The 27,459-nt window shown below is 39.9% G+C and overlaps 1 protein-coding gene across 4 annotated transcripts; it reads right to left on the bottom strand.

The window, feature by feature from the left end:
* Nucleotides 1–4,200: 4,200 nt before the first annotated feature.
* LOC143887953 (1-acyl-sn-glycerol-3-phosphate acyltransferase BAT2, chloroplastic-like) lies at nucleotides 4,201–15,703 on the bottom strand. Of its 4 annotated transcripts, none has more exons than XR_013254452.1 (6): nucleotides 15,427–15,703; nucleotides 15,161–15,334; nucleotides 14,418–14,824; nucleotides 14,138–14,239; nucleotides 13,682–13,985; nucleotides 4,201–4,729 (listed from the first exon to the last, which is right to left on the bottom strand). XR_013254452.1 is itself a non-coding variant. In XM_077392204.1 (5 exons), the coding sequence occupies exons 1-5, from the start codon at nucleotides 15,527–15,529 to the stop codon at nucleotides 13,755–13,757; spliced, it is 1,017 nt and encodes a 338-aa protein (XP_077248319.1). In that variant the 5' UTR covers nucleotides 15,530–15,703; the 3' UTR covers nucleotides 13,265–13,754. The 4 variants fall into 4 exon arrangements, 1 of the variants encoding a protein (XP_077248319.1); XR_013254451.1 differs by lacking the exon at nucleotides 4,201–4,729 and adding an exon at nucleotides 8,450–8,856; XR_013254450.1 differs by lacking the exon at nucleotides 4,201–4,729 and adding an exon at nucleotides 13,265–13,603.
* Nucleotides 15,704–27,459: the final 11,756 nt, after the last annotated feature.

The raw sequence follows: 27,459 nt of genomic DNA on the forward strand, positions 1-27,459 counted from the left end.
GGCATCCATGATGCTCTTAATTGCCAAGGGTTAAAGAAAGAACATGGAAGTTAGAGATTTGGTTTCATTTGAAGCCTGTTGAACTGGGAAAAGGTTGGACATCGTGACACAAAAACTTCATAAGGTACTTAATGCGAGTATTTAATGTGGTAGGATTGTACCAAACATATAAAGTATTTCACCTGGCTCTATGAGAATAGAGATTTTATACGGTGGCCGATCTTTACATGTAAAGGTCAAAGAGAGAAAACACCCCCTTCCTTGATTTTAAATCCATCAAAAGCCCTCTTTTTTTACTTTTCTTTGGATCTAAAATTAAGGTGGCAGGTTTTCTCTCTCTCTCTACCATTGTGATTTCATGGTCGGCCACCATATAATTTCTCTTGAAAATATATACAAACATCCATATTCTTAATGCCATGTGATCACATATCCAGATCAATTTACAAAAGCAATAAAAAAGTTATTAAAGCAAGAGTTAAGAACACAAAAGCCAAACAAAAAAAAAAAAAAAAACTAGACTTACATGATTTGACAGTGTGCTTATGTCCAAGGTTTGAAATGAATTTGAATTATGGCCTAGACGTAGACACAAAATCCAATGGAGCATTCTAGATCCGAATGAAGGGTTTGTTGGGGCCTAGGTAGAACTTACCCGTAAAAGCTAGCCATTAAGGGGAGGGTGCCCATTCCCTTATAAGCCTAAATGGATGGTGACCCAAAAAGGATTTGACTAGTTAGAGATCCAAATGAATAGTGACCAAGACATTGGTGGATTTGATCCGAAGTGGATTCTCTGACAACCCTAGTTATAAGTTTCTCCGTACGTCATTACTCTCTGAATCCAAAATTAAAACCCTCGTATGATCACTCCCCCGGCAGAATACGAGATACCAATAACAAGAAGATTCAATGGGAAAACATGACACTAATCAAGCAGTTAGGATTGTTCAAATGCTGCATTTTTTTAATTACAGCCGTTCACATGGTGGCCCACCAAATCAATGACCTAGATCATCAAACCCATGTGCCCCGCGGTATTTGTATAATATGAACCATTGCAGTCATATCCCAATAAAAATAGGGAAGTGATAAATCGACCCCCAAATAATTTAAATCGACCCCCATATCTCTCTCTGTCTCCTCTCTATCTCTCTATGCACAGCCCAACATGGGGTCGATTTAAGATATGCGGGGTCGATTTATCACTGCCCTAAAATATTGTAACTTTGTCACTATTGAACTTCCTTGCAAAAAATGTACAAAATCTCTTAGTTTCACTAACATAATTTCAGAAGAATTATTAGTGGTTGCTTTTAAAAGATAAGATACCAAAGAAGAAAATTCTAATTTTTCCTTCATTGGTTCTTTTTCTCTTTCTAATCAATATTTGGAGGATCTTGGTTTCATTAGGAAAGGTATTTAATTTTCAAGTGTTATCCTGAATGTTCTAGTCTAAAACTATATAGAAAAAGAGAGAGGAAATGGGGGACGGGGGTCTACCCAAAAAGCCATTTTCATCAGATATAAAGTGATTGGTAGGTTTTCTGCTTTTACTCTGATTTTACAGACCGATAAAGAAACTGAGGCCTGGGTGGCCACGTGTAAATGAGTCGGACATAAGACTAGACAGAACACGCCCATTCACCAACCACAAGCTTTTCCCATTTGATGTGGGGATAGAGAGAGAGAGAGAGAGAGAGAGAGAGAGAGAGAGGGAGACTTTTGCTTACTGGATCAAGGATAAGATGGAAAACAAAAGCTTAGATTATAAAGGGAATGCCTATGGACATTGCTTCATTAAAAAGAGGTTGAGAGAATTTATTAAAGTGTGATTTTTCTTGTTTTAATTCTCCTTCGATAGCAACCCATGATTGAATCAATCAAGGTGGTGGAATACACTGTTTTGCTTTATTAAGGTTGGACAAGAAACATGGGTTGTCAGATGAATTGGGGAAGAGTCCATTTGGTGACATCTTTTCAAAGGTTTGAAGATCTTGTGCCAAGTGATGGGATATTCTTCCTTTCTTGACTAGAGATGGGTATGTTGTAGAGGGGATGAATGCTAGGCTGTGTTGTGTCGCATCCCCATTCGCTGCTTGGATTCTGTGTATGAGAGAACAAATTTCCTCCCCATTCTTCTTTATCTTGGAATTTTTCTGTTATTTGCATGGACAAGCCCAGAGAGAGAGAGAGAGAGAGAGAGAGAGAGAGAGAGAGAGAGAGAGAGAGAGAGTGATAAAATACATTGATCTCATGGAAAATGAGATAGGGGTATTTAGCACATTTCTCAGCAATGGGGTATTTTTTTCATTTTATGAGATGAGGGTATTTGGACATTATTATACAGGGTTGTTTATTGTTTTTTTGAGATAGATGTTTATTGCTCATTTCCCATGAGTAGGGGTGGCAACAGTTCAGCTTAGGTTCGATTTGACCCCCAAACCGAACTGAACCTAGCATGCTTACACTCCAAATCAAAACCGAACCGATGAAAAGGGGCACATTTATTATTGTCCAGACCGAACCAAACCGAAACTGAAACCAAACCTAACTGATCGTCGGTTTGGTTCTACCGAACCGAAATTTGAATCGGTTTGGTGGTTTCGGCTCAATTTCGGCTCAGTTCAGCCAATTTTGCCACCCCTACCCGTGAGATGTAGATTTTTTATAAGCTTTTGTCTCCGTTCACGAGGTGGGAGGTGGGTGGTCTGACAGACCAGCCGCGAAATGCCTTTTGCGATGGACCCTAGCAAATCCCTTTTTTTATATTTTCAATGAGTATTTTATCATTTCTATGAGGTATGGGCACTTTGGCCATTATCCATGAGATAGGGGTATTATGATCATTTTTCTAGAGATAGTATTTTTGTCATTTCCAAGAGATGAAGAAAATTTGGCCATTTTCCCTGAGGTAGGGCCATTTTAGTTATTTTCCATAGGATGAAGGTATTTTGTTATCTTCCATTTTCCATGAAATGGGACACTTTTTGTATCTTTCTAGGGAAGTGATATATCCTCCACTTTTGATCACCAGGAACACCCCCTGTCAGTGTTTGTGGCAATCAGGAGCATTGAATTCTTCCGACATAAGTACAACTGCCTCTCTTTTGTCATTGATACACTGAAAGGGGTGTTCCTGGTGATCAAAAGGGGCGGATATATCATTTCCCTCTTTCTAATGAGACTACCTTATTTAATAAAATCTTCCTTGATGTGTATTTTTTTAATTTTCTATAATTGAAGATATGAGTACTATGGTTAATTTCCTTCGGATGAAAGTATTTTGGTCATTTTTATAAGAAATTATTTTGTAATTTATATGGGATAATGATTTTTGTTATTTTTCACCAGACATGGGATTTCAAAATTCCACCTACTTTAGGGGAGTTATAAAATTTCCACGTGCAACCATTTCTTAGGAATACATCGAGCAATTGAGGAACTCTCGACTCCCTTGATGTGTATTACAAATCCCACACAACAAAACCACCAGCAATCTGAAATTGTTGTCGAGATACAAGACAAATTGCTTAAGATTAATTTTCACACGTTTGGTACCAGCATGCAATATGGGATTTGCATCAGGATATGTAGGGGTTGATGAAGATGATCAATATCTATAGGGGCTAATTGTGAGGGATTTTGAATGTCTTGCACACTATTGCATATTGCTTCTCTCTAATAGACTTGGAATTCGTAAACTTCAACGGAGACTTTAGAGTCATACATGCATTGAGGTCATGTATAAGTAGGAACCACTGTACCATTTTTTGTAGCATATACTATATAATATTCACAGTCATATAGCCGCTAATCACTTGATGAGACCATACAAAAAAAAAATTATGAATGCATAAATCAAAGGAAAATGGGGGTTAAATCTAAGCGAGACGACTAGCAATATGGAAAATAGAAATGGAGATACGAGGAAGAACATGGTGAGATCAAATCGTGATTTCATTTATGAATCTTTTACAACAAATCAAACTCATACAAAAAGCTTGATCTAAATAAGTGAGTTGTCATAACTCTCAATATCACATGTTTTACTTATTTCTGAAATAAAATTACTTGCTATCGCTAAAAAAAAATTAGGTAAAGGGTCTCTATATCTACTTGCACACATCTGTTGTTATGAAATGAAGAAAAACACCTTGCTACCGCTTAAAACAACACATTTTTCTACTTTATATCACATCCTTAACCCATTTAATCATTAGCATACATCATTTGTGTGAAGAAACAAGGTCTGTGACAATGGCCAATGAGAAAAACAATTGAAAAACTAATAAATTCAAAAAAATATCCTAAGTCTTTTTCTTGTGTAAGTATTGAGGAAGGAGATATCAGAGACATAAAGAGAGAGATATTACAAGACACATTCTTTTCTTCACGAACAAGCTTGAAAGAGATGATGCATAACCACTCGTCTCCAGTGAAGAAAAATTCTGTGAGAATTTCTACTTACAATTTCCCATCAATGGATCCCAAGATATTAAGTCGAGAAAACTGTTCCACAGTAGTAGAAAAACCCATGACCCCTTGCACCTTTTTTTTAATGAAGAGCCCCTTTCTTACTCCATATTATGATCTTCTCGACACCCTAATCAGAAGAAAATAACTTAGTTCATGCTCCTTGAAGAGTTATTCTCTCCCATCTGTTACAAGCTTGATGAGGAACAACTTCCTTGATGAAAGGATCCTTGTTTTCACCTCTTGGATCAGTCTGTAAACGCAAGGAAATGTCCATAGTATCACTAGTTTTTTTTTTTTTTTTTTTCGAAAGATTAGTATCACCTAGTAGCTTTTCCCATTTTCTTTCTTTTGAATTACCAGTTTTTAGATAAATTTAAAATAACAAAGGTACCTTTGGGCTTGAAAAGTAGTGGATAACTTTGGACCTGAGGATGCTATTGGTTGCATTGTTTTTGCATGATATGATTAAATACTTTTTCCGAATGGGAAATTCATAGAAAGACCCTTTCAATGGCTTTGAAAAAAAAAAAAAAAAAACCCTGTTGTGGTGGATTGAATAGCAGTGAAAAACATTAATGGGCTGTGAGTTTCTTGTGAAAGAAAATTACTTCTTTTTAGGCTTTGCAAGGGTAGAAGTTGTATCAGTTTAAAGATGTCACTCTTGGATGGAATTTTGGTGTCATTGGAAGGTGTCAATGTAGGTTTTAATGGATCATAATTTATTAGTTATCTTTGAAACAAAGAAAAGGTTCTCTAGTGCAAGATGGTTGAACATGTCCATCTTGAATTGCTATATCGTTGTCTGTTTTGCTAGTGAGAAATTCTAGCAAAGGAAACTCTAGTAATCAAATGTGGAAACTACGGGTAAAGATCCAATGGAGACTAGAGAAAATCATCTAGGAGATACACCTTTTGTTAAATTTTTAATACATCCTACCGCTACTTGGAGGTTAACGAATTAATAAATTCCCTGCCAAAGGAAAATGTCTTTACCATTTTAAAGAATTGGAAAATTATCCTATTACCTTAATTTATCCTTTGTCACCTTGGTTTTTGTTTATTTTGTCACCTTGGTTTTTTGTTTATCTTTGCGTCTCTTCTTCCTCTCTACAAAAGTCCCCTTTTTACCTAAGAAAGAAGAAAATAAAAGTTTGTGGAATTGGCTTGATAATTAACTCTGGGTCTGTACCTACATCGCAACTCCTTCCTTTGAAAAGGATTTTAACCTATTTGTAGCAGTTTTGGTGACTTTGGGAAGTGATCAGACATTTCTTTATGCAGAAATATCAAACAACCACAAGATTTAGACCTTTGAACTCACCCAAGCAAAACATTTCCTGCTTCGACGACCAAACAATTGATAGTATCTCACTAGGAGTAAAAAAAATCCACTAGAGCTCATGTAAAAAAGGAACCCAACACCCACCAAGTCCAAATACCAATGCACGTAATCGCATGCTTAGCAGCCCTGATCCAAAAATGCCAACCTCAATGTGCAAGCCATCAATCCAACCTTTGTGTCCGTTTAACTCCTCAATCAAATGAAGATATCAGAAGTATCTAATACCGCATGCCTCTCTAGGATGATAGCAATGGTAACCTTTTTGAGTGAGTAAAGATAACCTTTTTGGGTGCAAACACAAAGGTTTAGTTCTAGAAGATACTGTAGACGGGAAAGAACACAAAAGATGGGGGGGGAATGAACACAAAAGTTGCCATTCAAGAAAAAAAAAATGAACGCAAAAGTTTGATGAAGAATTCTGTGATGACTGTGATGATTCTGAAATTCCTGTGACCAAGGTTTCCTAGCGTTATAGAACACAAAACACATATTCTTGCCAAATGGTTTTGAATTTCATTGTTGAAAAATTTAAGAACACACAAAATCGTATACCTTCATTTAATTAGACATAACCAAGTAATTCTAGATAAAAATGAACACAAAAGCTTGAGGAAGAATTCCGTGAAGACAATGCTGATTTTGAAATTCCTGTGATAAAGGTTCTTTAGCATTGCATTATCAGAACACAAAACACAAATTCTTGCCAAATGGTTTTGGATTTCCTTGTTTAATGAATTAAAATAGACAAATCTTATACCTTCTTTATGGGAAAAGCCAAGATTCATAAACCCGACTCCCCTATAAAGAACTCATCACGATCCGACGTGAGATAATTTCTTGAGTAGGGTAGCATTCCAAAACCTGACTCACCTTACTAGAGTTGAAACTGTAGTTGAGAGGAAGGGGCGAAGAAGAAGAGAAGGAAAGAGGAGAAGAGAGAAAAACAAAGAAAGGGAAAATAGTGACTAATTTCAAAGATTGTAGAAATAAACAAATCTTGAGACCAAAAATCTCTACACCCACGTCATCAAGTGAATAAATTTAAGAAGTAACTACTTTTTTCACATCACAAACCTTACCACCTCAATGAAAGTAATTATATCAATAAACTCGTAAGTAATTTGTCATATTATTCAAGAGATAATTAATAAATTCAAAGTACACCAATAAGAGTTGAGTCGGGTTTTGGGTTTTGGGTTTTTTTTCCCTTTAAACCTGACTCGACCTGAGATTGGGTCAACTTTTTCAATCTGAAAATGACCCAACCCAAGACCCATGTTTTATGAACCCGGACCAGTGTATTTTCGGGTTGTCATATTATTCCAAGAGATAATTAAGAAATTCAAAGTACACCTATAAGAGTAGGGTCGCGTTTCGGGTTTTTCTTTTTTTCCTTTAAACCCGACTCGACCTGAGATTGGGTCGACTTTTTCAACCTGAAAACCGACACAACCCAAGACCAATGATTTCTGAACCCGGCCCAGCGTATTTTCGGGTTGGGTTGATGAGGGTCGGGTTTAAAACCTGACCCAAGTTGCAACCATACTCTCAACTTCTCATACTCATCATGTGAAAGGAAATTGAATCGCCAATCGAATAGTGCTATTGATATTCAATGGTGTTACTCGATGCTATATCATCACTCTGTCATGTATAAACATGCCAATTGAATTGTGCTATTGATATTCAATGGTGTTACTTGATGGTACATCATCACTTTGCCGTGTGTGAAGATCAATTAGCCCAAGTAAGTTAACCAACCTTATCCCAACACTTCTCCAAGAGCTGAATGGCATGACTACAATGTGCAAACTTCCTAATTCTGCGACCCTGTGATGACCTCCCATAGTCACGAGCACCACGTCCTATACCACTACTACCACATGCTGTGCCTCTGTCATCTTTGCCCACAAATGTATTCAAAGCTGACCCATAGCCAAATTTAGGTGTAGATCTATAGATATTCAATGTGCAAGAGGCAACCGGCGAGTATAAATTGGAGAAGTAGCTCCTTGTTGGCAAGAATCCATCCACAAACTAATTGATAACTGGGGTTGATACCAATAGAAAGATTATTATTTTTTTGAATGGCACCTATAGAAATATTATTACAACTCTAAATTCCACACGACGTCTCTTCAAAAGCTCCATATCATTCCATGAGAGCTTATACACATTTAACTATTCCCACATATGCCACAGAGAGCTATAACTCCCCTCAAGCTGTTGTTTCTATGTCGTAAAAAGGGTGGCCCAGTGCACGAGGCTCCCGCCATTGAGGGGTCTGGGGAGGGCTAGATGTACCCAGCCTTACCCCTGCTTCGCAGAGAGGCTGTTTCCGTGACTCGAACCTATGACCACCAGCTCACAATGGAGCAACCTTACCGTTGCGCCAAGGCTCGCCCTCCTGTTGTTTCTCTGCTGTAACAATAATATAATTTCAAACAGCTCATAGACTTGTGAGTCTTGTGACTACTTGTGAGATGTTTTTGTCTGACGAATGTCTCATCCACAGTCTCTCATACTTCTCTACTAGTATCCAAGATCATTACATTAACACTCACACAGGATTCCATACTATTCTATAACCACTTCAGAATTTGATAATTCTCTAGGAGCCACTCTTCATAATTACTATTGGATTCATCATGGCCATCCGTAGTTCAATATTCTAATTTTCTTCTAGTAACAAGGGCCACCGTGACAAATTTAGCCCATAGAATTGTCACTCACTGTGACAACAAAACAATTTACCCCATATTAGACATTAAAAGGGCTATGTCTGGATGATATTCCACACATGAATAGAGCTAGAAATCATAATATAACACTAAATCTAAAACATACAACAGCTAAGAAGCGTAATTCTTATCTTTATCTTCACACTTAAGCATCGAAAAGTCTCCCACAGCCCTTTGAACTCATCACCCACCAGGACCAATTCATATCACGATTCCTCTTTGCTTTGAACTAACCAAAGAGGAATAACAACAACCGGGATACATCCATGCATAAAAGAACAAATAACCCCTCTACTACAAAAATGTCAAAGAAAAAGAAAAGGTTAATATACCCTTACACATGAACAGTAATGATAAAGGGACTTTAATGCCCATAAATGGATTGCTAGAAAATTATAAAACAAAGTCAACATTCATCAAGAAAGCCACCACAGATGAAAGTGCTCGAATAGTTCAGCGGGGAAGAATTTTAGTGCCCAAACCATGCATAGCGAGGCCTGGCATTTAAGGATAATTAAGCATTGTATTTCTGCCAGAAAAATATGCTCATTCATCATATCACAACTAGTTTTTATTAACATTTATTTAAGTACAGGTGCTAGCACCACACTGTTTTAGGAGCTAGATGATACAATACGAAAAGTTGACCTTGAACCTAATAAATCGATAGTTACTCAAACCCCTCCAAGGAACATGCCCATAATATTTCTCATCTTTCCATCTTGGGATGTGTATACAAACCAGCAAGTACATTTACTAACCAAGAATAAAATAAATAGGAAGAAATGCCACCCCCTAATGTTTTTTTTATTTTTTTGAATGATCGAGAACTTATTAATACCCCGCAATGGCGGGAGCCTCGTGCACTGGGCCACCCTTATGGAGAACTTATGAATAAAAGGAAGATCTCGAGACTGTGGTGGCCAGTACAAGAGAGAAAATAAGAAACTGAACAAGACGTACAAAAAAAAGACAAAGCCCTCAAGGAAGGAGAAAATAAATAAAAAATCTCCAAAATTGCCCTATCAACTCTTGGCCATGCTAACCCATTTGCGTCAATTTTAGCCGACCTTTTTACATGGCAAAAAGAAATGGAAGAACCCCCTAATGTTATTTGATTGCTTGAGATAGCATTAGGAAGGAATCCCCATATAGTAGATGGTGTATGCAGATTCATTAAGGTTATGATACTTTAATTTGGGTCTTTTATTAGGTTTAGGTTGGGAAGGGGGATGGGATTAGATTTTGGGAAGACTTATGGGTTGAAAGTGTGTGCCATGTTTGTCTGAGTCTCTATAGGCTAGTTCATGAGAGTAATGTTCATATTAGTTATTGTTATGATACCATTTTTTTGTGTGCGTGTGCGCGTGGGTAGACCTGTAAATGGACATTCGAAAATCCGATTACCGTCCGCATCCGAATCCGTTTAAAGCGAATATTATCCGAATCCGTTTAAAGCGGATATTATCCGAATCCGTTTATGAGATATCCGGCTCTTAGTGGATACGAATCTGGTAAATGGTACATCCGATCCGTTTAACATCCGAATCCGAGAAGTACATCCTTTTATCCCGAATATCCGGATTTAGATCCGTATATCCGAATCCGTATCGGGAATCATTTTATTTTTATTAATATTTTTTATTAATAATATCATCAAATAAGATTTACATTTTTTAGGGAGGAACACCTCAAATATAATTAGATTTACGTTTTCGCCATCGATATATATATATATATATATATATACACACACATTTTAATATTTATTTAATATAACTCCCTAGTTTGCAAAATAATTGGTAAATAGTCCTTAAGAATCACGTAATAGAGTAAGCCTAGGGGTGGCAATGGTTCGGTTTCGGTTCGACCCCCAAACCGAACCGAACCGAAATTTGAATCGGTTTGGTTTTACCAAACCGAAACTGAATTTCAAACCGAACCGAACCGAAATTTGAATCGGTTTGGTTTAGCCAAATCGAAACCGAATTTTCGGTTCGGTTTCGGTTCGGCCAATTTTGCCACCCCTAAGTGAGCCCTTCGATCTATGGAGGTTTCCATAATAGAGTGAGCCCTTCCCGTAAAATAGTGGAAGATCGCGTTTCTCCAGCTAGTGCTATATGGTGTAAGCCTTTATAGTCCCATACTTTTCTATAAGTACTGTACGGACCACAACATAGGATGATCCAAACCGTCCGTGTGATGGGACACAGCATAAATACTAAATAGGTTGTTCCCCAAAAATCATTTCCTTAGGATGATCCTATAGATAGGAGGGCTAGGATCATCCTATAGAAAAAAATTTGTGTCTGACTTTTGCATGAGAAAACACCCAAGTCAGCTGAATTAAATGAATAAGACAAAATTTATAAAAAATTGAGCCTCTGTGGCTGTACTCACATGCAAAAGTTGGCCGTGAAATTGTGTTTGGGGAAATTGCCTAGCAAATCCTTAATTAAAGGGATTTGCTAACCAATTTCATGGGAAGCCATTTCGTAGCTGACTTTTGCATGTGTAAACAGCCGGGCCCATGCTCAATATAGGGCTTTTGCTAGATTCCATAGGTTCTTTTGTTTGTATGTATCTATTCCCTATGGCCCATGCTCCATGCTCAATTGTTTTTTAGTCAATTTAAGAAGGGCAATGATAAATTCGCACCCCCTGCAGTACACATACGCACTCCTTTTGGCAGCTTTTGACAACTTTGTTTTGACTAAAACCACATGGTTTCTTTAAAACCATGGGCTGGTTTTCACATTCTCCAACTAAATAATTACAACCCATGTGACTTGTAAGAAATTTGGGTGAAATGTTCGCCCAAATTTCGTCCAACCTATCATTTCGCATTAATTTTATGACTATCCATGTGACTTGTACGAAATTTGGATGAAAGTGGGTTTTCTCATTAATTTTATGACCATCAGTGGTAGAGGATAATCAAGATAAATAAAAAGAGAGGAAATGTAACAAATGAAGGGCTGAGATTAGTTGTGGTAAAGAGCCCTGGGAATAAAACTCTAAGCAGAGCTCGTGGGAGGGGTTATTTTTCTTTTGCAAACAAAAGAGAGCGAGGGAGAGAGGGAGGGAGAGAAGGGATCGAGCCTCCAAGCTTCGGCAAGATCATCTTCTCCGGCAAAATCTCCGCCGGAATCCGGCCACGCCTCTGGCCTTGCCTCCTTTACAACCACTACTATCACCAAAACCCTCTTCTTAAACCCCATTTCTATCCATTAAAACCCAAGATCCCCTGCAAACCCAACCTCCATTGCTACCTTAGCTTATACCTTTATCTCCTTCTACCTTCTCCCCACCACTAAATCTAAACTCCAATCCTCCATTTTCGTTCCTCTAAAGCCCTATTATCTAATCTCTGAACCCTTGAAATCGACCCCAATCCTCCAGATGATCTAAGCACCTTGGACCAGAAGCTGGTCATTTCCTTTATCAGTGTTCTCTTCGGCACCGAGATCTACTCTCCAATCACCTCCTTCTTCTGATCTTTGTTGGAATTCGGCATTCTCTACAACCCCTACAAATCTGAGGATCATTGGCGACTCTTCTCCCGATATACGGATTCAAGTATGAATTCGGACATTCGGATGTGAATTCGAATTTCGAATTTATCCGATAAACAGATTCGGATATGAATTCGGACATTCGGATGTGAATTCGAATTTCGAATTTACTGGATAAACGGATTCGGATAATATCCAAATTCGAACAATATCCGTCGGAATTGAATTTGAAAGAAAAAATTAAATATCCGTCGAATTCGAATTCGGGTAGTGTATAATGGAATCGAATTCGGATTCGGATATAGCCATATCCGCTTCGAATTTGATCCGTTTACAGCCCTACACGCACACGCGCACGGGGGTGGTGGGGGGGGAAGGAATTTTAATAAGGTGATTTCTTCCTTTGATTTCTTGATAGTGTGTTTGTGTCCTGGATTGTGAAGGATTGTAAAATTTGGGATATGGAGCCCAAAGGGGTATTTTTGGCCTGATCGTTTTATCATCGTTTGGAAAAAGGAGTCACTCCCCCTTTTAGGTGGATGCTGATTTGGAACTCCATGACCCTACGCAAGGTTCAAGGCTTGTGTTGGATGGTGGAGCGTCAAAAGGTCAACAATCTTGACATTCTCAAAAAGCTCCAACTTGGCAAACTGTTGTGTTCTTTGTCGGACAACCAAGGAGTCATATAACAAACTCTTCTTCTATTACAACCGTGCAAGGAGAATGTGTTAATTATTCTCACTATGTTTGGAAGTCAGTGGGCTTTTTCAGCCACCATCAAGTTGCTTATTGCGGGATAGTGGTGTTGCCATCTCATCTAACATTATCGCATGGATGAAGAACTGCCTCCCAGCCCATGGCTTCTTGCTAGAATATTTAATGAGATTTCTAGTTTCTGCTTCTCTCTTTCTATCTCCTGATCTCACATCCCCGTAGCGTGAAAGAGATGGCTCATCTCCTAGCTAAGGGTGGTGCGAGCAGGGAATCCATGTATGTGGGGGCAATCTCTTCCCTTTTGTAATTTTGTTTCTTTCATTTTAATATAGTTTTTTTTACTGGTTCAAAAAAAAATCAGATGATATTTCTACAGTTAATGATGACAGAGATCAACCATTACCAAATGCAACTCTAATTCGAATTCAAACCAGCATTTTTTTACACGGCAGAAAAAACTTGCAGCGGAGTGAGCCCACTATGAAATGAAACCTTTATTTGTTTACATAATGAGACTGTTGTAATGGATAATGCAGGGATAATACTTTGGGTTATTAAAAGTTAAGCATACATGCATACAGATAGTAAATGAAAGGTTATTCCCAACCATAGACAATTTGATGATACCATTCAAAAAAACAATAGACAATTTGATAATTAAGAACTAATGGAGATGCTGACAGATTAAGCACTGAATCTGCAAGAAAGCCAAGAAGTATGCAGAGGCCGGAGATGGATTGCATATGCATCAGATTCAGATAATCTTAAAGCAGTGTCTCTTTCACATAACAATAACAAAACCTATTTTTTTCCTGTAGATTTTTATCACAACATGGCATAAATTAGTTCCAGCAAGAATGTAGAACAAGCCAGGTTAATAGAAATGATACCTTGAAAGTGAACATTTTCCTCTCAACGCAGTAACTAGCATTAGAATTAAGATAGATAACAGAATATATTCACTCAGTGGTGCACTCCATAGCCATGGAGAAGGAGATTGTCTGCTATGGTATTCCTTGCTTTATCACATAATAAGTCTGGATCATCTCCCTCAATAGGTTTGTGAATAACAACTTTCACAGACCCAGAATTCAGTACACCTTCCATTCCAGAAGGCATAAGGTTGCCAGTTCCCATAAGGGTAATTGGAACAACTGGTGCCCCAGTCTTTGCAGCAACACTAAATGCACCTTTCTACATAAAAAGGCCAACAAATAATGAACATCAGAAACATATCGAAGATGGTGAACTACCAAAAAAAAAAAGGATACATGTTCAACATTTTTGCCTCCCATTTGCCTAAATGAAAAACAATGGAGATAAAATAAGATTCAGATTATAATCACCTTAAAAGCATGCAGTTTCCCATCCTTACTCCTGGTCCCCTCTGGAAAGAAGAAAACCGACGCCCCCTTTCTTACTAGATCCATGCAGCGCTTTAAACACTCCTTCATTCCATAAAACCAGCAAAGGCACAATCTTAAACAATTTTGTATATTAAACAATGAAATCTAAAATAAAAAGAAAGCAATCCAATTTTTCTTTATATGTTATCCTCACTTAAAACAACCCAATGTAGCAAATAATTGCATTAGCACCAAAGAGAAAGGACATATAAAAGAATACCAATTGACTTCTACTATCCATTCGTCGAAGAGGAATAAGACCCATGAAAAACATGGCCCAACCGATGATAGGAATGACAAAAATCCCAGTCTTGCTTATGAATTTGAAGCTTCTCCCGAGAGTCAGAAGTGTATAGATGTCTAAAAAGCTCTGATGGTTTGAAACATACACGGCGGGCATATTCATTGGAGGCAAATTCTCCAATCCTTCAAGCTCTACCCTAAAGAAAGGGTTGATAGTTAAGCTCGCCCAAATGTTTGCAATCAAGTGATGAACTTTTCTTCGGTATCGATCAAATAGAAGAACAAATGGATGAACCATCGACATTACCACAAACAGAGGAATCGCAAGAAAGGCACTCCAAGCGTAAAAGCAAATTCCTCTAAGTTTCGAACCCAACTGAAATTCTGCCAGAAGAATAAAGTTCAATACTCAATTTTGCTTTTACGAACCAAAAAAGATAACATAAACCAATTCTATTCAATTTTTACGCAGAGGGGCCTTCAATTTATCATAATATTGCTCTAAATTAAACATTATCAAAACAAACTTAAACCAATCCTATTCAATTTTTTTGTAAAGGGACCTTCAATTTATCATAATATTTCTCTAAATTAAACATTATCATAACATTCCCCTCTAAATTGTACGGAAAAAAATCCCATGAAAAAAAAAATGCTTTTCTTGCAATCCAAACATGGCCTAAAGGAAAATAAATTAAAAAAGGCGAATAAAAGGAAAACCTGTTAAAGAGTAGGCAGAATCAGGAGAAGCAGCTCCAATAAGCTCAGATCTTACAACCGTATTTCTTCGAATTCTACACTGTTTATGCAAACGAATTGTATAATACAGTCTACAAGGCTCGAATTTACTCTGGAATCGATTATAAGATTCATCGACATGGTTCCTCTGAAACCCTAAACAATATTCAACCAAAAGAAAGGCGAATAAGAAGAGAAAACAAAAGGTGAAATAGAGAAAGTAAGAGAAAGAAGAAATTGGAGAATACCCTTTATGATGGAACAGCTTCTAGGCTTTTCTGAAGGGGAATTAGAATTAAGGGGCGAGCGAGGAAGAAAAAAGGGTGGTTTGAAAGGTGAAAGGGTTTTCATAGTCTCTTACAAAAGTTAGAGATAAGAGAGATTGTAAGTGAAAAAAAAGGGAATGAGAGAGGAAAAAAGAGGGATTGGGGGTTTGAGAAGATAAAAAAGAGAGTGAGAGAATGCCCAACGGCTACCGGGTTTTCAGAAGTACAGAGCTTACTAGTGATTATCATCAAAATCAATTCACAATTTGTATTAGAGTATGAGATGTGTATATGTATTTAGGTGTGTAGAGTCCAGTATTTTTCAAAAAGTACTGTACAGCTTACACCATAGGATGATCCAATCCGTCCATTTGATGAGCCACAATGTAGATATGTTGCGACCCAAAAATCATTTCCATAGGATGATACTAACCATGGTTTTAAATTTCGGCCGGATTTCGGTTGAAACTGAAACCGAAACAGAAATTTCCATTTCCATAGGATGATACTAACCATGGTTTTAAATTTCGGCCGGATTTCGGTTGAAACTGAAACCAAAACAGAAATTTCGGTATAAATTTTGGGAAATTAAATTTTTTTTTTAAAATATAATATTATGGCAAAATTTCAGATATAATAAAATATTACTTCTTTTTTTCTATTACTGATTTTCAGCTGAAATTTCGGGTTTCGACAAGACTGAAATTGGGACCGAAACTGAAATTTAAAACCATGATAGTAACCTTAGATCTATAGAAGGTTTCCATAACATGCATGTCCTTGATAGATCATAGGGCTAAGATCATCCTATAGAAATGATTTTTTGGGCACAACCTATTTACGTTGTGGCCCATCAAATGAACCGTTTGGATCATCCTATGGTGTAAGCTATACAGTACGTTTGGAAAAATACTAGACTATACGAGCTTACACCATATAAAATCTAATTTCTAAACGATTAATTCATGGTGTAAACATAAGGCAACATGCAAGTGAACGCAACTTAAAAGCTTGCCGCTATATTGGATATGCATCAAGGTCTAAGGATATACGATTAGTCACATTAGAAGTAGAATCACGAGGCAGTGTTCTAAGTGAATGCAACTCATCATCGGTACGACTTAGGAGTTGATGGGGTGTGAAAACACCAGCCTTTCACAGGCTGCCACCTGTCCCAGGGTAGGTGAGACCCAGCCTCTCACAGGCTGCCACCTGTCCCAGAGTAGGTGAGACCCAGCCTCTCACAGGCTGCCACCTGTCCCAGAGTAGGTGAGACTCAGCCTCTCACAGGCTGCCACCTGTTCAGAGTAGGTGAGATCCAGTCTCTCACAGGCTGCCACCTGTCCTGGACACCTGTCCAGGACACCTCAACAGATTTTCCTTATAAATAGGGGACTAAAGCTCAGACTAATGGGTAATGCTAAAAACCCTCTTCTCCCTAAAAACTCTGACATTTCCCTTCACTCTTGCTCATACTGACTTGAGTGTCGAAGGACCTGTCCGGAGTAAAATCCGGTCTGGTCTTCTGACCTCGTTTGCCTTGTGCAGGACTAAGCACTCACCACAGGACTCATACTCAACCTCCCTCGTCACTCGCTCTCAGCTCTTACGCCACTGCTGTACCTGTTACCGATTTTTGGTCTAACAGATTGGCGCCATCCGTGGGACCAAGAACTAAAAGCTGTTCTTACATCTCACTTACAAAATGGCAGGGCGCAAGAGTGCGCGGTTAGCTTCTGCGCAGAACGACCAAGCCGCGCTACCTCGCAGGACCCGGAGCGGTCGAATCGCCTCGATGGTAGTGGCAGCATCTGCCGACCAAAGCCTTTCTCGCTCGGAGCATCACAATCCCGTGCCCACCTCGGAGCAAGTCCAAGCCCTCTTCCAGCAGATGACGGCCCTTGTTGGTCAGTACCAACAACTACTTCAAGCACCCCCTCCACCTCCTCCAGAGGCCCCGCGATCTGCCCAAGGAGTCCACAGGGGAGAGTCATCACGTCATGGGGAGGGCAGAACTCATCACTCCGCTAGACAAGTTTATTGCCCCATAGTGAGGCACGCCCAGACAGAACCTCATCACCGCGAAAGATCGCGGTCTCGCTCCACGCAGAGGCGCCGGCCTCACGAAGATCGTTTGCCACCGGCAAAATCTCGGCCTCGTCGTAGGAGTCCGGAAAGTCAGTCCGGTTTTGCGGCAAGCCCATTTGTGGGAAGAATCAGGTCCCCAGACCGCAGAACGGATCCGCTGCTACAGAGAATGGAGGAGATGAACCACCGAATAGAGGAATTGGCGAAGGATCAGAGCCGGCCCGCCTCCAGAGCGTTCTCAAGCAGAACGCCGTTCACTAGTGATGTCCTGAGTGCTCCAGCACCCAGAGGATTTAAAATGCCTGCCGTCCCTCAGTACGACGGCACTACCGATCCCGTGGATCATTTGGAGACATTTAGAACAATGATGCTCCTCCACGGCGCCTCCGACGGCTTCATCTGCAGAGCCTTCCCAACGACGCTCACTGGCGCGGCAAGAGACTGGTACTCCAGGATCAAACCAAACTCCATCAACAATTTCGATGATTTTGGAGAGGATCTGGTCCGCCATTTCATGAGTAGCCGTAGGCCGAAGAAAACGACTGCATCCCTGATGGCCTTGCGACAGGATGATAATGAACCCCTGAAGGTGTTCGTCCGCCGCTTCAACAGGGAGGCACTACAGGTGCCCAATTTAGATCCCTCAGCGGCTATGAACGCACTCCTCACCGGTGCAAGATCTGATGATTTTCGTCGAGCGGTGGCTCGGCAAAATCCGCACTCACTGGCGGATCTCATGGCCGGGGCAGAAGAGTACATAACAGTGGAAGAAACACTGGCAGCTCTTAATTCAAACCGGAGGATAACCTCTGAAGAGAAGAATCTGCCTAAACAGCGTAGGGAGGATAAACCTCCCAGGAAAGAGAAGTCTCCACCCCCTCAGAGAAGAGAAGAGAACTTCACACCTCTCAATACCTCTAGAAAGCACATACTGGCGGCGATCAGTGAGGAGGAGTTTGTGAAGTGGCCGCCTAGAATGATCTCCAAGGGAAACAGAAGAGATCCTTCAAAGTACTGTCGGTTTCACAAGGACCACGGCCATGACACAGAGGATTGCTGGCAGCTCAAGGGAGAAATTGAGCAGCTGATCAGCCGGGGTTATTTGAAAAAATACATCCAGAATGACGGCCGCACCCAAGGGCGCAAAGGAAAGAGTCCCCAGGGCCGTAGCCCTCGAAGATCACAGCAGCCCCCTCCTCAGGATAAGACTTCTCAGGTCACCGACGCGCAGCCTGAGGCACCCCGATCTCAACCAAGGGGGGTTATCAATACAATCATGGGCGGACCAGCCGCTGGGGGCACCTCCTCTGCTGCTCGAAAAGCATATGCACGGCAAGTTAACGCCGTTCACACAACCAGCAAAAAGTCAAGAACGGAGAATGAGATCTCCTTCTCGGACGCAGATCTGGACAGCCTTATTTTGCCCCACGACGATGCATTGGTGTTAACCATGCTCGTTGCTAACTGGGAGGTAAAGAAAATTCTTGTGGACAACGGGAGCTCAGCGGATATTCTATACTACCATGCCTTCGAGAAAATGATGATAGGCGACGACCGTCTAAGGCCGGCGAACTCAGATTTGTTCGGCTTCTCCGGAGAGGTCGTAAAAGTGGTAGGACAGATCGAGCTCCCTGTTCTTGTCGGAGATTCACCATGTCAAGCGTTTGCCATGGTTAACTTCCTGGTAGTGAAGGCCACCTCGGTCTATAATGCTATCTTGGGACGGCCTGGCCAGAATCTGATCCGAGCAGTCGCCTCAGCCTACCACCAAAAAATGAAATTCATAACCCCTAATGGCGTGGGGGAAGTTCGCGGAGATCAGCCTCAATCAAGGGAGTGCTATGCAATGGCACTGAAAGGAAAAAACGCAGTGGAATCACTGCCAATCGAACTGCTTGATGTAAGGGACGAACTCAGGGGTACTCAACCCGCTGAGGACCTACTCTCCATCCCACTGTGCCCGGAGGACGGTGAGAAAGTCGCTCTGATCGGTTCCTCCCTTAGTAGTAGCATTCAACATCAACTCACCGAGTTTCTCCAGGGCAATGCAGATGTCTTTGCATGGGTTCCTGCCGATATGCCCGGCATCGATCCAGAGATCAGCACTCATAGGCTTGGTGTCGATTCAACCTGCAGACCGGTGTAGACACCCCATTTTGACCGGACCCAAGTTCGCTATACTTGGGCGAAACCCCGTTCAATCATTTCCGCCATGTTTCGCATTTTTCCGTTAAGTGTTGAGAGAGATTATTCATAAGAATCCGAGCAAAAGAGAATTTGGATCCGTTGGGTAGGCCCACATTGAACATGTTGATTGGAATGGGATCAAGCAGGTGTGCCCCACATTTTCTTTCATGGGAACGTAAATTTTAAAGTCATTTTTCATGGCGGGCGTAGTGTATTTCGGCCAATCTTGCATGGACCCATTATTGTTGGAATTCAAGATTAAGGTGGCGGCCCATTAATTGAGTGCTTCGATTCAACCTATGTAAATGATTTGGCGAGCGCCGTCAATTTACATCGTGGCCCGGCAATTGGATAGCTTGGATCAGCATGAAGAAATAACTTGTGAGGGCATGACCGGTGAATGGCTCATTAAATGAACGATGGACACAATTCAGGGAACATGTTTGATTTACAAATTGAAGCCTTCAAGATGAGCGGTTTAGACCATCCTATGAAGCGAGTGGCAGCCATGGCATTGGCATAACAAAATTATGTTGGGGTCGTTACATGGATGGGTTAAATCAATTTAAAAATCTTGTGTATTTTATGTGTATGGTGAGGCCCGCCATGCTCCCAAGATGTGTGTGCCAATTCTAAATTGTTCGGCCATGGTGAATGCACTCCACATATATGTGCACTCACATGTTATTTTCAAAAAAAAAAAGGGTTGTTCTCTTTTAAATTTAGAAGGTGGGATGTAGAATCCAACCATGCAATATGGGACCCACTTAGGCTATTTCAAAATGGACGAAAGCCCATGGAATGTTTGGGCATGGTATGGCAAATAGGGAAGTTAATTCTGAAGGAATATTTCAATGGCTTTCATGAAAGTTATTGTTATTTCTTATTCTTGAAAAGGTGAGTGGTGTAATACCTTATTGCTAAAAAGGAAAGGAGGCCACGTTGATGTTATGGGTAATGCCTAAAATAAAAGAGAACAGATGTTTGGCAAGAGGGTGGAATTTTCTTCTATTACTTTTGGAGGATGGCAATTGCTTTAAAGGGGGAGGATGTCTCTCTTGCTCGGACGCTGTTCTTCCCATCTCCCCTCACGTTTTCATCTCCCCTCCTCAACAGCAACTCTTCTCTTCCTCTCCTCCACTCTACCTCTGTTTTCTGTCCCATTCCCATCACTCTTTGCTCCTCCATCAACCTCCATCAACCGCTCGGTCTCACTCCTTCATTCTCCCAGCCCTCCATCACTCTCCTCTCCCTATCTCTGTTTTCCATCTCCATCTCTTCCTCTGTGTCTTTCCTCTCTCACCCATTACTCTGTTCATCTCACTCTCATCTCTCACATACCCACCTTAACAGTCCACTCTCACTCTCATCTCTCATATCTCTCTCCAAACAACCCATCCTCGTTCTTATCTCTCTCAACAGCTCTCCAAACAGCCCTCTCTCTCGCTGTTTCGGCGGCTTCACTCTCACGCCCTCTGTCAACCTCTCTGTCTCTCATCTCTCACTCCCTCACTCTCTCAGTTACCCTCTCCATATCTCTCGCATTCCGTTTCCCCACAGTGAAAAAAACAGAAAAAACAAAAAGAGAGAAAGAAAAGGAAGAAAGAGGGCGAGCGGATTGCCCGTCGGCGCGATTTTCAGAATTTTCGGCATTTGGATGCGGTGAGGAATTCCACCACTGATTGGTATACTGTTCTCGGATTTTTCCAAGATCATTCGGTATTTTTTATGAATTTTGCATGGTTTTTTAGCAATTAATTGAATTTAATTGAATATTAAATGTGTGTGCTTAAAATCATGATCTGCATGAGTGTTTCAATTCCGTTTCGTCCCAAAATTTAATACGATGTTCTACTTGAATAGAGTAAAATGACTATCGGATCGGATCGGACAGTAGATCAAAGGTTTTTTAGAATTTGAGTGAAGAGTAGAATTTTATTTAAAATGTGGGTCGAGTAATTACGAAATTCAAAAAAATAGCCATCTCAGGATGATCTATTTTTTGGAATTTGAAAATTTTCTTGTGTTTATCATATCAGAACAAGGTTGGAGGATGTTTTCCCGAGTCGTAATTTTCTCGAAAATCGTGTTTTAAAAAATAGAAAACTCTTCAAAAATATCTTTATGACGAAGAAAACTAAAATATATATTAAACAGATTCCAAAAATAATGAATTTTTGTTGGAAAATAATATGATACTGATACGTTCTATCATGAATTTTTGAGAATTTTTGGATTCTGTTTGGTATATTATTTTATGCTTTCTTTGAAAATTATCAAATTTTGGGAGAATTGTTACTGAAATCAAATCACAGATAAAATTCTCAAATTTTTTACAGTAGTCTTACATTCCATACTTCTTGCTTCTGTAAAACTTTCAAGTGATTTGGATCTTGTTTCATATGGGATGTAGTGTTAATTCATAATCGGGTCTGAAAATTGAAAAATCCAAAACTGATAGTAAATAGTTTTCTAAATTCATGGAAATCTCACAGCATGCTACATTTACGTATATCTTACTACTGTAGAAATTTCATAGAATTTAGATTTCTATCTCTACTAGTTTCTGTGTTATTTTTGCAATCTGATCAATTAATTGTTAAATCAAAATTAAAAATGAGCTTAATGTAAAAATCTGTAAAAGTCTTTCAGTAAGCTACATTTCATCATATCTTGCTGCTGTAAAAGTTTCAACTCATTTCGAATTCGTTTGCAACAATTTCACTTGTAAAATCACTCATATGCTTAAAATTGATAAAATTCATTGAAAATTCGAAATTAATTAAAAATCTTCACAAAGCTCCTAAGGAACCTTAAAATTCTGTCTCATATTAATTCCTTAATCCATCGAAACAGAAATTTTTAGGATCTTTAGATTTTCCTGGAAAAATGGCCAGTACATCCATAATCGTATCCCAATTGCAACCGATCTTTGACAATTTCAATACCTAAGCTATAGCATGTTGTTGGCTCCGAGGTTCACTGTCCACGGAAATCCTGAGATATGCCAGGCAATAAGGCGCTATAACCTAAGTATTAAATTGCGCAAGGAAAGAGTGCACGATTCCCTTCCTTGGATGCTATCCTGGGCCGAAATTGGTGAACCCTAGAACCATTGGTAATCCTTAAATGTCCAAAAACTGAAAATCCCTGAAATCTTAAATTTGCTAACTTCAAGAACTGAAATCGATTCATCTCGTGTCTCTCGGAACCATTGGATTATGGTTTCCGTCGTAAGAACCATTTGAGACCAATTTGGTCAGTTTAGTTGTCTTAGCCTTGCTTACCTCTTGCAAGGGCAATGATATGGATACTTTGAGCCCTCCTTTGTATATAGAAGACTTGCCCAGTCTCGCCAGGGCGATGATAGGGATACTTTAAGCCCTCCTTTGTATATAGAAGACTTGCCCAGTCTCATCAGATGTTTACGTCATTTGTGTCTCAGAGACAAGCCTCGTCTCATATAGAGAGTTTCCCCTTTAGGAGGCTTACCTAGCCTCATGTTAGAGTGGCCTCCTCTCTTAGAGTGAGTCTTTGACTCGGTAGTGTTATTAGAGAGTCTCTGACTCATTTATTCTCCCATCTTTAGTGTTTTTAGTTAGGAGTTTCTCCTTTAGAGTTGTCGTTATTTCATTTTGATTAGAGACTAACTCAGTCTTATTAGAGCTTTGCTTGCTTGGGATCTTGGATCGTTTTCTCTCTTCTTGGGACGCTATCTTTCTTGTTGTGGTTCGTCTCTTTGAGGCGTTAGTTGCTTACTCGGGGTTTCCCCTTTTGGATTTCGGGCTTTGCCCTAGTTTATGGTTGTTCTTGCGTGTTCCCTTTAAGATTGAAAACATTTAAAGATTCAGAGCATTGGAAAAGCTTTAAAATCCAAAAACATTGGAAAAGCTTTAAAATCCAAAAACATTAGAAATTTAAAACTCAAAAACATTTGAAATTTAAAATATCAAAAACAATTGAAAACATAAAAAACCTTTAAAAATCTAAAGTGATGAGTGTTTCTTTTTGAAGCGTATTAGACGAGTTCGATTTTCGAACTACGTTGGCTTGATCCTCTTCCGAGGTACGTAGTGCAGCTTGGGATTTACATCCCAAGTCCAGCCAAACTTTTTTGTAAATAAATGTTTTAAACCTTCTTCAAAAACCTTTAAAATCTTGTTTTCAAAAGATCTTCCTCTAGAGTTAGGAGTTTCTCCTAGATAGAGAGTTTTAGAGTTAGGGTTTTTCTTTTGATAGGTTGTTTGATTGTTTGTTTGCTGTGTGCTTGTTTTAGAGTTAGGGGTCTGTCCTAGAGTTATAGGAGCGCCTCCGTCCGGTCAGTTGGCGATTCACATCGCCGACTGATGACTAGGTCTTGGATACGTTAGCGATCCCTTGGTTTTCCTTAGGACACACAGCCTAGCTACACATAGGTTGTAGGAACCACCTGCATTAGCTTAGGGCTAACCTGCATTTAGCTAGGACATATAGGGTGTCCTAAAATCTACAATTCACTGGAATTTAAATAATCGTTCAAGAAGCTTTAATAATTAGTCCGGTCTTTTAGATCGAGTCTAGGATAGAGGTCTAGGTGTCTTAGGCATCCTAGCTTAGAATGGGTACGAAGAACTACGTTGCCTTGATTCTCGTGGAGGCGGGGATACGTAGGCTTCTTTGGATGAATACCAGACCATCCGAGGACTCGGGCTAATAATTTAGAGTCTTAGGATTTGTTGTATTGTTATTGTGTGTTTTGATGTGTTTTTCTTATTTTCTAGTACTGATCCTATACCTTTTAGCTATAGCTTGCATGTGTTTGCACATCAGAACTTAGACACCCATTAGGCATGTCACTCATAACCTAGCTATGCTTAGGTGCCACATCTTTCATTTTATTTTATGTGTGCTTATTATTTTATCCTCAGGAAATGCATGCTTAGGTAGACGAATCCTGAGGATTGTTCCCATTTCACATGATTTTTACCCAAACTTCTTTGGAGTTAATAATAAATGGCATAAGAGACCAGGTGCTTGCACTTGGGCGAATTGGGGGCGCCTAACCCCTTCCCCATTCGTCATCAGGCACGGACCTTTTGTATCTCTGGTTATCCATTGCAAACAGAGCATTTGTTTTGGTTCCATGGCATGTCCATGGATGGCGACTCTGAGTTTATTTTAGGTATGTCTCGGTTTCGAGCCCTGGCTCCGGATCAAGACATATCTCTTTCTTTTTATATCGCCACTCGAGCTATGCTATGAGGGTGGCATCAGTTTCGAGAGTTCCTTGGCAGAGCTCTCCTTCACTTTGTGGAGATCTTAGAGGATTGCAGGAGGGATCTCGCGTCCCTCGGCATCGTCCTCAGGATCGGGGTCCACAGGCTGGCGACTCTGCTGGGGAGTTCTTGAAACATTGCCTAACTCTATAAAAATGCTATTTTTACTAACTTCGGAGAAATTTGAGCTAAAATCATTTTAAATGGGAATTCTATCGTTAGAATCCAGGGGCACCAGATAGGTGCATAATTAAAACAAGGGATTCACACACTGCACATCATATGTTATCATATTGTTTATTCTTTACTTATTTCATTGTTTTTCATTATTATTGGCTCCACGGGATAGATTGAATGCGTGCCCGACTGGGATGTCATTACACCCTGATGGTACTGTTGAATCTATTTCCAAGCTATGCGCCGGTGCTGCAGCCGTAAACACTGGGCGTACTTGTGTTTACAGCAGCCGATGAGCAATGAAGCATACTATGTATAACATTGGGCGTACTTTTGTTATACATATTAAGTATGTTTCATACGCATAGTACCCATTAGATTGAGTCCGGAGCCCTACTTTGTTTTATATATTATGTATATACGTATTGACTTAGTGAAATCCAACTAGGAAGTACCCGTGTTTATATAAGTATATTGCATTCATATGGGGTTGAACATGTGTTGCTCACACATGTGAAGCTTAGAGTTAGGAGCCTTGTCCCATTTGTAGACTAGGGTAGCTCACTTTATGTGGCTACAGCGCGGTTCTAGTACACTCACTGGTCTGTCGCGAGTCGAGACTTTCTCGACTCCGTTAGATAGATTAGGGCTGGTGCCCCTGGTTAGGGTGTATATATATGTATATATATGTATGTATATTGTATTATTCTTAGATTAGGGCTTATCCTTTCGAATAAGGTTTCTTTATCTATTTCAGTCATACCATTCTTTCAGACCCGGTCAATGACTCTTGCTCTTGCTTGGTCATCATCTAGATCGCGGTCTACCCTGTCATCTTTATCATATGATTATTCCTGTATCTCGGATTTATATCCGTTTTGTCGGCTGTCTGATCAGGGCCTACTTTCCACTGAGGTTTTCTGGTCTATTATCACCGATTAGAGTTTGTTCACTATTTCTTTCTTGGATCAGGCTGTTGATTCTTGTTCACCACCTTTTATAGCCTGTGTTCATTTCTTGATTCTTTGTTATCCATTCTTCTTGCTAGCTGTTAGACCAGGGCCTGTCTATCAATGAAGTTTTCTGGTTTATCCATTAGCCACATTGTTTCATTCCCCAGCCTTCGGACATGGTCAGTAATTTTCCTCTATCATTATTCTGACCATGGTCTGCCTTTTGTCTCTCGAGTGTATAGTTGTGTCGTTCCTTTGTACATAACTTATTTGCTGAGTCGATTTCTAGTTACCTTCTTGTACCTACACCATTTGTTGAGTTGATTGTCTAGATTAGGACCCATTTTCGGTGGGTATTCCTGGTCTAATTCATCATATCTATATTCTCTTGATTTGGTTGGTGTCATTTCCCTTGCCATTGTTGAAACCATAATCTGTCATCTCGTCCTCAGATTGTACATATCTCTTGTGTGTATATGATTCTGTCGGTTGATTAGATTAGGACCCATTTCTAGTGGGGATTCCTGGTTTAATCAATTATATGTGCATTCTTTCGGATTCACCTGACGGGTGGCCCGTACTTGTCACTCTTATGGCCACAGTCTACTTGCTGCCCTTTTGATTGTATATCCATTCTTTGTTGTGTCTTAGATCTGGTCGATGGCTTGTTCGGTGTCTCTATAGCCATGATATATCTTTTGGTCGCAAATCCAACCCATGACCAAGCGTCGTCGTTCATGGTCAATCCTTCATGTGATTATATCTCCGTGGTGACCATATTCTGCTTGCTGATTGTGTGCTTATCTTGCCATCATTATTTGAGTGCAAGTATCCTTGCTGAGAGTCCTACATTACTGAGTTTCTATTCATTTACCCTTATGTTGAGTTGTGAGGATCACCCTGTATAGCCGTCATGCTGCCGAATTTTATATAAACACCTTGAGCGTGATCGCTATCTTTTCAGAGTTATCGATAAGCCATGAGTTTACTCTACCACGATCCTTTTAGGGCCGTCATGCTGCCGGATTTTACTCAACTCATTTCCAGTATGATTGTTATCCTTTGGGATTATTGATAAGTCATGTGCTTACCCTACCATGATCCTGCTTACAGTTCTGCTGTTAGTTTTATCCTAGGGAGAGATGTGTTTGTATTATCTCTTGTTTCAACTTGTGTATATCATTTTCATGAGATTGCCTCATACTAAAGTCAGTGTCTGTCAATTCCATGACATAAGTCTGACCTAATTCACCTTACCCGTTGACAGCATCAGTTTTCCCTCCCTGCTCAGACAAAATGGCCATATCTGAAGTTTTCCTAAAGAAAATGCAAGAATCGGTAATGAACCTATCTAG

The sequence above is a fragment of the Tasmannia lanceolata genome, unplaced genomic scaffold (assembly GCF_043159265.1).
Source record: "Tasmannia lanceolata isolate RefF3 unplaced genomic scaffold, GAP_Taslan_0.1 ptg000012l, whole genome shotgun sequence".
NCBI lineage: Eukaryota > Viridiplantae > Streptophyta > Magnoliopsida > Canellales > Winteraceae > Tasmannia > Tasmannia lanceolata.